Below are 13085 nucleotides of genomic sequence, written 5' to 3'. Positions count from 1 at the left end.
TGTTTGAAATGACTGAGATATTTCACCTGTTTTATTCCTCTGTTGAGCCCAAGTAAGCTGAGTGTGGAACACGAAGTGGGGCAGGTTTAGTAACAAAGCTTGAATCTCGCCTGCACCATGCCATTCTCCACCAGAGTTCCACACAGCACGGATCTGGGAATGACCCTGTGGAATATGGGAACACAGTCCTCCATGTGGAACTTTCAGATAAAAGACCTGAATTCAGATTTTCCAACATGTCAGGAGGAATAACCCCAACAACTAAATGTTGGGTTAATAGAACTTTCATACTCCTCACTCATTTCCTGATCTAACACTTTGCTTAATTGATCAAGATTAGACAGAGCTCCCACCCAGAAGCTGGGAAAGGGCTGCCTGAATAGGACTTCTTGTTCTTGTTCAGTGACTAAGGAAAAGTGGTTTTGATTTGACAAAATTTTCATGAAAATTTGGGGTTAATTAATCCTGATTTTTCACTTCAGCTGCTGGATTGGCAAATCAACTATTTGCACACCCCTTGCAACATATTATATGAAAAAGGAGTTCCCTCATCCCTTTCTGTTCCCCATAGGTGTCACCCTTGAGTTTAATGTGGGTGTATTTATTCATCTCCAGGATTTTATCCAGTCATCATATGATTTAGAATTCCCATATTTCTTTGGAGCCATATTACACAATTCATGCAACCTTAATTTCTTTGTGTACCTGACTTGTTCCACCTAAATGTAAATAGGATATTAATATACCAAATAGACTGCTGGACACAGAGTTTTCTTTGCATTGCAGAAAGATAAAGCTTTATTTGAGGGATTGTTGTTCAGTAGAGAACCAAGTGCACTGCAGAGACCTGTGTGTGAGCACAGTGATCACAGTGCTGGACAGGATCAAAAGGGAGGGGTAGATAGTTTTAGGAAAAGCGTAGTAATTATTAACTTTGATTTCATGGATAGCATTTGGAGAGCAGGGTAGGTCACGCCATGCTGAGGGCTGGCTGCTCCCACAGCACTGACTGGATCAGGGAAGCCCAACTCGTCGGTGGTATCTTAACACACTCTTGACTGCCCTGTGGAAAGAAAGAAGAAACCATTGCTCTGATAGGGAAACCAAGAGTGAGTCTCTTTGCAGCACTGACATTTCAGATCCACCCACTATTTAAATATTCATTTGTTAGCAAAAGCATGGGAAAGGAGCTTAGCCTGTCTCTGGAATTGGAGCCAAACCACTTTGAAATGAAGAGCTTTGATTGTGGATGGTTTAATCCCTGCTGCAATTGCAGATGTGGAAACCATAGCACAAGGTTGGTATTAACAGGAAAAGGGGTGAAACACAAAATGTGAAAGCCATAAGTTTGGATGCTCTTTGAAAGACGTTTCTTACCTGCCTTGTCACTAGATTGACCATGACAGTAAGAACTAGAAGAGTAAGAGTGAGAGGACATATCTCCTCCTTGGAGAGCTCCTTGACATGATCTGTAAAAGGAAAGGAGTTTTAATTAAGGGAGCAATAAATACATACTGACATCATGTGCAGTGCATGTGACAACTCAGCTTTTCCTGGATCTTGCAAATATATTTTTATATATATTTTTTCATTTCATTCTATTCAGCTGTATTTTCCTAGAAAATTGTAAAAGCAGGGACAGCAAGAGACTTGCAGTAAAATTTGTACTCTCACAGTCCAGCTGTGCTTGTTTGTCTGCTGACAGAAGGAACTTCATTACAATTTGGTTTGGCACGGTGATTCCTCTCATGGAATTCACTCCGTGCAAACAGGTCAAGAGGAACTGATTAACTCAAAACCTGGCAGTAACAATCTGCTCTGTGTTTCCCTTGATGTTTGATCTGCTTATGAGGTTTTTGATAGACACATTTCAATGCAGATGCAGTGAATAAAAGCTGCTGAACTTAGATTTCAGCTAGAGACAAGTAAAATATTCTGCTCTGTCTTCTGCGAGTGCAAAGAGAGAAAAGCTTGTGATAAAATTGGTGCCCTTATTTGCAAACAGAAAACATACACAAGATCCTGCTGCCCTTCCTGCAGCAGCGACCGGTACTGCTGGATCTCCTGCTCCAGGCGCATCTTGATGCCCAGGAGCATCTTGTACTCCTGGCTCTGACCCTCCATCTCACAGCGGATGCTGGCCAGCTCCTCCTCCACGGAGCAGACCTGCGCCTGGATTTGTTGGAGCATGCGGCCATAGCGAGAATCGGTTTCTGCCAGGGAGTTCTCCAGAGAGCTTTTCTGGAAAGGCAAGTACAGGAGTTGAGGAGCAGAGTTCTACAGCTGCCTGCCCGTGCCAAGGAGGGAAGTGCCCGCAGATGCTGCTCACGTACCGTGCTGAGCTGTGCCTGCAGTTCGATCTCCAGGTTCTGCATCTCGCGCCTCAGCTCGCTCAGCTGGTGGCTGCTGGTCTGGATGTCCTGGCTGCTGGAAGTGACCTGCTGGTTGACTTCTTGGATCTGCAGAGTCAAACCCCAGAGACACTTGCTGAGCCACGAGGGAGCAGATTTGCTGAATGAGAGCTCACATCTGCAGGGAGCCTCTCTGTTTCAGCCAGTCCGGGTACCAGGGTGTCTGGGCTGTGCCACCAAAGGAGACTGCACTCTGGACATTGCTACATACCTTGACTTCATACCACTGCTCCACTTCCTTGCGGTTCCTTGCAATGATGTGCTCATATTCATCTCTCAGGTCATTCAGGATCTTTGTCAAGTCTTGTCCAGGGGCAGCATTGACCTCCACGCTCACATCGCCACCAGTTTGGGACTGGAGCTGCCTCATTTCCTGCAGGGAGCGCAGAGAGAGAGAGACAAGAGCACACACAGGTCAATTGTTGTGCTGGGGCAAAGCACTACCAAGATACAAAGGAATGACAATCCCTTGGCATAAGGTGAAAATCACTTGATATGTGATGGTGGGAGCCATGAAGAATCAATGGATTGTGTCCTTGGCTGTGCTATTTATCATTGGATCGTACCTCCTCATGGTTTCTCTTGAGAGCAGTCAGCTCATCCCTCAAGGACTCCAGCTCAGATTCCAGTGAAGACCGAGTGACAGTGAGATCATCCAGGATGTTTCTCAGGCCATTGATGTCAGCCTCCACGGTCTGACGGATGACCAGCTCATTCTCATACCTGTACCAAAGGAAAGCAAAGCATTGCACACTCATTTCATTACGATATGTAGGCTTGATCACACCACTTTACACAGGGCTTCATCCACCTGCACTCATGAGTTTCATAAAATTTGTGACACAAGAGAGGTAAGGTTCAGAGGGAGCTACTCACTTCATTCTAAAGTCATCGGCAGTCATCTTGCTGTTGTCAATGTCCAGAATCATCCTGTTGTTGTCCACAGTGGCAGAAATAATCTGCAAAAGGGGAAGGTGGACAGGTGTCTTTCTGTGTTCTAGATTTCCAGAATCTAGAACAGGTAGAAGACTCTACCAAATAACACTTTGATAAAAGCAAAGTGAAAAGCAGAAAAAAGACACAAAACTTTGGTAGAGTGTTACTGATTGTTTTATGGAGTAGTGCAGGGGCCACAGAAAGTTCCTCAATTGCCGTGCCACAGGGACTGGTGTGTGCAAGGTTTTGGCTTTGCAAAGGTTTTGATGAAAGAGTAGATGGATGGGGGAAAGAACAGAAGCATTTATTTTGAGAGATGGCCAAGCCCCATGGGGTTCTGCACTCTGGGTGTAGGAGGCAGCGTGGACTTTGCCTGATGCTGTAAGTCATCTCATTATGAAAAAAGTTGATTGTAAGGGAAGACCTCAGTCCTTCCACCTGGTGTCTGTAGGAGTGTGAAGGGACAAAGGGAGCTCAGATCCTTCCATCCAGGTGCTTTGGCTTTGCACTCCATCCAGCTGATCTGGCTGGGAGCAGAGGGAAGCATTGCAAACCACACATGGCTGGTTTGGAGGCACCTGCACAACGTGGGATGTTCATGGCGTGAGCCAGTGTGTCTGCGGCTGGGGGAGCTGCTGGTGCCTCGGGCTGTGCCCTGCTGCCTGTGGGCTGTTCTGAGGGTTTGCTCAGCCAGGGGATGCATGGGAGGTGCAGCTCAGCAGGTTTGTGCCTGAGGTACCACCAGCACGGCCGTCCTACAGGTGGTAGAGCCCAGCGCTGGGGATGGAGGGAGGAGGAAGAAGCAAAGAGGAAGGAGGAAGGCCTTAGAGGACAGAGGAGCATGTGGGAGATGGAGCCAGGATGATCCTACCTGATTCTGGAGTTGTTCGATGGTCTGGTAGTAGGAGCTGTAGTCCTTGGAAACGCTGGGAGCTTGTTTCCTGTACCACTCCCGGATGTGGTGCTCAAGCTGAGCGTTCTCTTCCTCCAGCATCCGCACCTTGTCCAGGTAAGAGGCCAGGCGGTCGTTGAGGTTCTGCATGGTGACCTTCTCATTGCCGCCGAGCAGCAGGTCCCCCCCGGGGCCGCAGCTCCCCGCAAAGCCCCCGCCAAAGCCCCCGGCCAGGCTGCCCATGCTCAGGCCGCCGCCGTAGCTGCCCCCGCCGATGACGGAGGAGGCGTAGCGCCGGCAGGACACGGAGGAGCTGCGGCCGCTGCTGCCCCCGCAGGCACCGCCACCTCCTCCTCCGCTCCTGTACGAGGTGCTGGACGTTCTCTTGATGCTGCAGCTCATGGTGAAGGGATCAGATAGTCAGCCCCAGGTGCAAAGCTGTGCACAGCGAGATTTAGGAAATCAAAGTGCAGCAGGCTGTCCTTGCTGGTGGCTATTTATACCTGCCCAGGTGGGTGTCACCTGCCAGGCAGTCCAGCTTCCCATGGGATTTGCCAGCCATAGTGCTCATGCAGAAAGTGATGTGCTAAGGGGAATTTCTTTTGGGGCTTGGGACAGCCCTCCCCCCAGGTACTGGGTTTGCATGCTGATTCACCCCAAGCCTGCACTGCAATTTCGGGTGGGTGGCTGTGAGTTAGATTTTGTTGGAGATAGTTCGTTGCTGGCTACTTAGTGAGTGAGACTCATTTTAATAGTTGTTCTTTGTTCTTTGGAGTAATTTTCTTTTGTCCTCAAAACAGGTGGTGAAAGCACCACCTAATCACTCTGCTTTAATTTCAGATTTGGAGAAGTATGAACTCAAGTGCCCTTCGTTTGAGGCTGGTTCCAATTCACCTCAGAACTGCCACTTCTGGAAACAGAATCTCTTAAGAATTTATGTTTTAGGTCAGGATCTAGAGTTCAGCTTTAGAATTTCTTTTCCCTAGAAAAGAAAGCTCACTGTCGGCACTGTCTCTCAGAGTACTTGGTGGTAAATCACAGTAGAATGAGCTTAACAGCAGCTGTGTTATTTCTGTTCTCACCAAACTCTGGTGGTATCGGTTACAGGAAATTCTTCTGTCTCATGCTCTGATATGCATGCAGTAATGCCATTTTAAAGTTGTGAGTTTTTAAACATTTTTTTTTAATATTTCCAATCACTCAGAGGTTATCTTAAACTGAAATATGTGCATGAAATCTATATGGCTGCATTGGCTGTATCCTAGGAGAGGAAAGAAAGTTTGGCTTGGCCAGATAGAGGCTGAGATTGTTATCAGCTGGTTCTTGAGGAAGGAGGAACCAGGGCTGTTTGAAATACAGAACAATCCTGTTGTCCATGTAGGAAAGGGCACAGTCTGGATTTGAGTGTGTTTGGAAACAAAGGGGAAATTTTTAACTATGGGAAGCAGAAGGGTCTTGGAGAGTTTCCATTGCAGGAGCTGTGGATGGAAGAGAGAGTTTCAAGTCTGATCTCAGTCAATTGATGTTGGGGATTTTATCCTTGTATAACAGAGGTAGCTATGATGACCCTCTAGATCCCCCTTACCTTCAGTCTTTTGTCTCTTGGTTCTTCACCACTGCACCATTTTGGTAAGGGGGCAGATTGTGATAAGCCCTTCTTTGGAAAGGAAATTTTGCCTTTAAATAACTTTTGGAAAATGTACATTTTAAGCCTGAAAGACAAGGGGTCTCATAATGTGAGGGTTGAACTTTGATGGAAATCCATCTCTACTTGGAAGTTATAATTTACCCATTTTTTTTTGTTGTTGGTTTCTCCATTTATGCTGTTACACACACCCTGCAGTTGTGGCTCAAGCAGGATTTTTTTTTCATAGCCACAGTGATTATTAGATCCATAAAGTTACTAATGTGTGTTATGGCTGACTGAAGGATCATGGAAAACCATTCACCCTCTTTCTTGACACACCACCACCCCCATATCACAGAGCCTTTGATCTACATAATTATGATTGTTGTTTTATTGGTAGCTCTCTAATTATCCACACGTCAGAACCAGGTGCTTTGCATATGTTATTGAGACTGAGTCATCTTTATTAAAAAATAAAAATTATTTTCTCACAGGGTGTGATTCCTTAGTCATATTTTCCTCATTAGATTGTTGAAATGCACTTTTATTCTCCCCTATGAGAAGTTTATTGCTGATTGGTGTTAGTGCCAGAGGTGTTGATTTTATATCTCCTCCTCGGCGTTGTTGCATCACAAAACCCGGCCCAACAATTTCTGACATTTCCCAATGCTGTAATTTCATACTGTTACCAGGTCCCTTTTCTCTGTCTCTCTGTTCCTCTCCTCTTTTTTGAATAGGTGCTCTAACCATCCTTACTGCCATAACTGCATCCCAAACATTTCATCTCTAGACTGTTCTGTAAGTTGGGGGTATTTCCTTGTCTCCATGTGCATTTCTGGCCACTGTCCTGTGGCTCTTGGCCTGAGTTGGCTCTTGTGAGTGAGTTTGGACCTGCTGATTTACTTCACAAGCCAGAAGAGCCAAGACTGTTCAAGAGCCATTACCTTTCACGATGACAGAAGCAGGTCAGACATGTTCTGCTGTAGATGTTGAGGCTCCTTAGCCATTCAAAGGTGCTGTAAGAGCTTTGAAATCACATTTTCCCCTGGCAGACCTTTTGCTCATAGTGCACCCCGTGGACCTCTGCAAGTTAGAAGTTTGTTTGAAGTAGGAGTGCTGTGAATCCTTTCCAGTGCTGTTTACTCACTGGTGAAGTTGGATGCTCCAAATTGGCAGAAGAACCCAAAGCAGCCTGTGGTTTCCACAGAGGCTGTGATGCCATTACTGGATGTATGTCTTCAGTCACACTAGAGGGAGAGGACAATCCTAGATACAATTACTGGTAATTAATTGTTTTACAGTAAATGAGTCAAATGTGGTCTTGGTAAGAAGAGTGCTACTCCCAAGAGTTTCATCAGGAACTCCATTTGTGCATTCCTCATCCATTGTCCTGCAGCATCACACTGAACCTGAGCATTTGTTGAATTCATTCAGAACTGTAGGATTTCCACAACCCCTCATTCTGGGCTCATCATCCTCTTATGTCACTCCATGGGGTGGGCTCATAAACTTATGTATGTATAGACCTACAGAAAATCCTATTAAGTGTGAGCTATTTTAATTCCACAGCTGATCTAAATCATTACTCATAGTCCTTCCTACCACTGAAAAAGGACAAATTTAGAGATGCTTCCCAAGGGAAATTAAGCTCTTCCAGCAGAGGGATCCTTTCCCATTCCCTTTCTCTCTACCTGCTTCCATGCGCTCCTGTTGTTGATGATGGCAACTAACTGAATTCTAAATTCCTCAGTTATAGACATTATCTGTAGTTTAAGGTTCCATAATCTGGCTTTAAAAGATGTCTCCTTCAGCAGCTTTGGCTACAGTAAATACAGCTGACCTGAGTGAGCTCTGGCAGCCTCTAGAGACAAAAGTCATGTTTGCATTTGCTTTACATCACTTTCTATACCATTAAAACTTGAAATGAGCTTTTTATTCATTGTACACAGGTTTTTATTCACACAAATTCCTGATGCTGGACTGATAAAAGTCAGTTTTTCAACAGAAGTAGAAAGTTTGTTCTTTGTGGACACTCACTGGAGGCTGCAGTCAGGGTGCTGTGCTGGCTGATCCAAGGCATGTGGTTACTGAGAGAAGACCTAAACAAAATCAAACTCTTCTAAGTCGGTTGTGTTGAGAAAATGTTTAATTGCATTACCCTGACAGATCAATCCTTCAGTGTGAAATGAAATGGGAAATACTAGAAACCAGGTTTAATCAGTGAGAAGGCACAAACAGGCACCTGTAAGTGATACATGGCCGATTTCATGTGTCTGGTCAGAGACTGAAACAGTCAGAGACTGAAAGGGGCTTCACTGTGATCTTCAGAAAGCAAAATATATCTAAAGGAGCTGCCCTAATTTAGTATTGCTGTTTCATCTCTAATTTTGTTGCATATTTTATGTTCTTAAGCAGTAAAATATAGAAGATACCTTCAGTGAATGGAACGTGTCTCTCATTTCTCTTAAGGCAGACTATCAGCCAGCTGTGTGTACTAACAGAAATTGGGTTCTTGGTATTATATCAGTATTTCAATTGAAATTTCTATCATAAAACACTGGAATGCTTTTGGTGCATGACACTGAAGGGAACAGATCCATTTTCTTGCTGTCTGTTTCTCCCAACAGAAGTCAGCAATACGTCATTCTCTGTGCAACAGAAGGTGTAGAAATACTTGTGAGGAAGCCCCTTCATACTGGAAGAACCTCTCCTGAGTCACACCTTCCTTCCCACAGTACTCTGGCTGTGATGAGATTAATGGACTCAGATAACTCACAGTAGTACCATTGGGGACAGTTTAGTTAATTAATAGTTTATCTCCTGATAGTTACCCATCATTTGTATTTTCTTTCTCCTTTCACTCACATAATTAATTCTCTTTAGTACAAGTGGCAAGGCAAGGGGCCAGAAAGCAATCCCTTAGTGACCATTAAGAAACAAAATTGTAAATGCTTTTTAACATCTGCAGGAAGAAGAAAAATTGTGTCAAGAACTGACAACAAGATTTCTCTTTGCAACCTTATACCTCTTGCTTGTGAAGAAAGAGTCCTGCCAGCCTCACCCAGCAGTTCCCCTAGGCAGAGGTTGGCTGTTGTCTCACCCCACACAGCCATGGTCACAATTCCTGATATTTCCTTTCACTCAGTGGTTCTATCCCAGCACTGTGCCCATTTTCCTAGTGCAGAATGGACTGTTGTGAGATCATGTACCCAGTACAACTCTACAGCTTGTATTTACTGGATGATCTGGGTAAGTACCCACATGAGGTTGATTAAATTTATTTTCTCAGACATGTTGTGATTTGAATTGCAGACATAAAGATTTATTAGAGCAGAGTTACCAGCAGAGTGTGAACCCTTTAACAAAGAAGGAGTTGCCAAAGACAAGTTGAGTAAGACAAGCATTGCAGGGAGGAGGAGGGGGTGCTGGGGCAGGTGACCAGGCTCTTCCAAACCCTTCCCTCGGCCGTGCTGCAGAAACTCTCGGGTGTCTCTCACCGCCCATGGTCGGAGCATCGTAGCTGGGCGGTGCCAGGGTCTCTCCTGCTGCTCTAGCACACTCTTGACTGCCCTGTGTGAGCACAGAGCAAATCACTGCCTTCAGGGAAAGTCTGAGCATTCCTGCTGGGTGGAATTCTTACACCTGACAGTGTTAGCAGCAGAGGTGCAGAGGCTCCATGCCCAGCAGCACCCTGGATGCTTTCTCAGAACTATATTTTTTATTATTCCAGTAAGCAAAAAAGTACTTCCCATCCCATAAAGTTTATAAACTGTATTTTATATTTAGGCAGAGGGAAGAGCAGGACTTGCTGTGTTTTAACCCTTGATTCTGCTGCCACAGAGTAATGAGGTTTCTCACTCCCAGGCTAATGGTCCTCAGAATCTTTCCCAGCCCAAACTACAAACCTTTTTCTGACCAAATACATTGTAGCTATTGGGGCGTATGTAACCCACTAATAATGACATGCTTACAAAGTATTGACTTACCTGACATTTCTCCACACTGGGAATGAGAGAAGGAAGCAGAATATGACTGGGAGGATTTTCCACCTCCTTGGAAAGCTCCTTGGGAGGCGCTGTAAAAAAAACAACAGAGAATTCATCAAAACCTACTAACATTGGATATTCAATAGAAAGATAGGTTGATTTAGGTTCAGGGACAAAAAGTCTCTATTGGCAAATAAGTACATGAGGATTTCTTTTGACTCCCTTGCTATAATATGAAATACATACACAAGATCCTGCTGCCCCTCATTCAGCAGTGCCCGGTACTGCTGGATCTCCTGCTCCAGACGGGTTTTTATCCCCAGAAGCATCTTGTACTCCTGGCTCTGACCCTCCATCTCACAGCGGATGCTGGCCAGCTCCTCTTCCACGGAGCAGACCTGTGCCTGGATTTGTTGCATCAAGAAGCCATAGCGAGACTCGGTTTCTGCCAGGGAGTTCTCCAGAGAGCTTTTCTGGAAAGGCAAACACAGGAGTTGAGGAGCAGAGTTCTACAGCTGCCTGCCCGTGCCAAGGAGGGAAGTGCCCGCAGATGCTGCCCACGTACCGTGCTGAGCTGTGCCTGCAGTTCGATCTCCAGGTTCTGCATCTCGCGCCTCAGCTCGCTCAGCTGGTGGCTGCTGGTCTGGATGTCCTGGCTGCTGGAAGTGACCTGCTGGTTGACTTCTTGGATCTGCAGAGTCAAACCCCAGAGACACTTGCTGAGCCACGAGGGAGCAGATTTGCTGAATGAGAGCTCACATCTGCAGGGAGCCTCTCTGTTTCAGCCAGTCCTGGTACCAGGGTGTCTGGGCTGTGCCACCAAAGGAGACTGCACTCTGGACATTGCTACATACCTTGACTTCATACCACTGCTCCACCTCTCTGCGGTTCTTCTCAATGATCTGCTCATATTCATCTCTCAGGTCATTCAGGATCTTTGTCAAGTCTTGTCCAGGGGCAGCATTGACCTCCACGCTCACATCGCCACCAGTTTGGGACTGGAGCTGCCTCATTTCCTGCAGGGAGCGCAGAGAGAGAGACAAGAGCACACACAGGTCAATTGTTCTGCTGGAGACTGTGGGCAAAGCACTACCAAGGTACAAAGGAATGACAATCCCATGGCATAAGGCAAAATGGACTTGATATGTGATGGTGGGAGCCATGAAGAATCAATGGATTGTGTCCTTGGCTGTGCTATTTATCATTGGATCGTACCTCCTCATGGTTTCTCTTGAGAGCAATCAGCTCATCCTTCAAGGACTCCAGCTCAGATTCCAGTGAAGATCTAACCAGAGTCAGGTCATCCATGAGATTTCTCAGGCCATTGATGTCAGCCTCCACGGTCTGACGGATGACCAGCTCATTCTCATACCTGTGTCACACACACACAGACAGAAAAATGGGGAAATGAAATACTGACAGTCAATAGCACACATCATTCTAAGATCAGTATTCCAGTAAAACAGGATGACTCAGTAATACCACCCAGGGCAGTCCTCCCTTGTCTTCCTAGATGATGATAGGGATTTGACAGACATGCAAGGTTCACAGGGAGCTACTCACTTCATTCTGAAGTCTTCAGCAGTCATCTTGCTGTTATCAATGTCCAGAAGCATTCTGTTGTTGTCCACAGTGGCAGAAATAATCTGCAAAAGGGGAAGGTGGAGAGGAGCCTTTCTGTGTTCTCTATTTCCAGCATAAGCAGAAAGAAGGCTCTAAGTTTTGGTAGGGTGTTATTGAGGGTCTTAAAATTATTTCTTGCAGCAGTGCAGGGGCCATATGGAAGGGTAACGATCCAGATTTACTTTTCAGGGAAGCTTGTGCTATCACAGACCATCCTGCCAAATCCATGCTCTTCCTTTTCTCAAGTTCGGGACAGCCCTCATGTGTCCCAAAGAGTGTTTGCAGCCCTTTCTATATAAAGTGCTTCTTCAGAGTGTCTGTTTAATCTGTTTTTTGGTACTGTGTAACCTGATTGTAATGGAAGACCTCAGTCCCGTCTGCAGGAGTGTGAAGGGACAAAGAGAGCTCAGATCTACTTTGGCTCTGCACTCCATCCAGCTGATCTGGCTGGGAGCAGAGGGAAGCATTGCAAACCACACATGGCTGGTTTGGAGGCACCTGCACAACGTGGGATGTTCATGGCGTGAGCCAGCGTGTCTGTGGCTGGGGGAGCTGCTGGTGCCTCGGGCTGTGCCCTGCTGCCTGTGGGCTGTTCTGAGGGTTTGCTCAGCCAGGGGATGCATGGGAGGTGCAGCTCAGCAGGTTTGTGCCTGAGGTACCACCAGCACGGCTGTCCTACAGGTGGTAGAGCCCAGCGCTGGGGATGGAGGGAGGAGGAAGAAGCAAAGAGGAAGGAGGAAGGCCTTAGAGGACAGAGGAGCATGTGGGAGATGGAGCCACGTGTGCCAGGATGATCTCACCTGATTCTGGAGTTGTTCGATGGTCTGGTAGTAGGAGCTGTAGTCCTTGGAAACGCTGGGAGCTTGTTTCCTGTACCACTCCCGGATGTGGTGCTCAAGCTGAGCGTTCTCTTCCTCCAGCATCCGCACCTTGTCCAGGTAAGAGGCCAGGCGGTCGTTGAGGTTCTGCATGGTGACCTTCTCATTGCCGCCGAGCAGCAGGTCCCCCCCGGGGCCGCAGCTCCCCGCAAAGCCCCCGCCAAAGCCCCCGGCCAGGCTGCCCATGCTCAGGCCGCCGCCGTAGCTGCCCCCGCCGATGACGGAGGAGGCGTAGCGCCGGCAGGACACGGAGGAGCTGCGGCCGCTGCTGCCCCCGCAGGCACCGCCACCTCCTCCTCCGCTCCTGTACGAGGTGCTGGACGTTCTCTTGATGCTGCAGCTCATGGTGAAGGGATCAGATAGTCAGCCCCAGGTTCAAAGCTGTGCACAGCGAGATTTAGGAAATCAAAGTGCAGCGGGCTGTCCTTGCTGGTGGCTATTTATACCTGCCCAGGTGGGTGTCACCTGCCAGGCAGTCCAGCTTCCCATGGGGTTTGCCAGCCATAGTGCTCATGCCAAAAATGATGTGCTAAGAGGAATTTTGTCTGAGGTAAGTAAAAGGCATTACCATTCAGTGCAAATATGTCTTAGTTGATTCACATCTAGCTGCACTATAATTTAATGTGGGTGGCTCCTTGTTGGATACTTTGTTGAACAATGTCGTATGTCTCAGTTTCTGTTAATCTGGCAATATCGCGCTGGTAACGGCAGCTAATGAAGCTTCTGCTTCTT

General features: G+C 46.8%; 2 protein-coding genes across 2 annotated transcripts; both read right to left on the bottom strand.

The window, feature by feature from the left end:
- Positions 1-947: 947 nt before the first annotated feature.
- LOC115913921 (keratin, type I cytoskeletal 19-like) lies at positions 948-4785 on the bottom strand. Its single transcript, XM_030966229.1, is given in 9 exon segments — positions 948-1063; positions 1378-1469; positions 2015-2241; positions 2334-2459; positions 2623-2784; positions 2978-3134; positions 3288-3370; positions 4219-4677; positions 4762-4785. Coding segments are annotated over 9 exon segments (1350 nt in total). The 3' UTR covers positions 948-1043.
- A 4540-nt stretch (positions 4786-9325) lies between these two features.
- Positions 9326-12842, bottom strand: LOC115913932 (keratin, type I cytoskeletal 14-like). The gene is given in 9 exon segments (XM_030966243.1): positions 9326-9436; positions 9853-9941; positions 10099-10325; positions 10418-10543; positions 10707-10868; positions 11068-11224; positions 11416-11498; positions 12276-12734; positions 12819-12842. Coding segments are annotated over 9 exon segments (1347 nt in total). The 3' UTR covers positions 9326-9416.
- Positions 12843-13085: the final 243 nt, after the last annotated feature.

This window comes from Camarhynchus parvulus, chromosome 27 (genome assembly GCF_901933205.1).
Source record: "Camarhynchus parvulus chromosome 27, STF_HiC, whole genome shotgun sequence".
NCBI lineage: Eukaryota > Metazoa > Chordata > Aves > Passeriformes > Thraupidae > Camarhynchus > Camarhynchus parvulus.
Note: the sequence above shows the minus strand (reverse complement) of the source record. Positions and strands in the feature narration are given on the sequence as shown.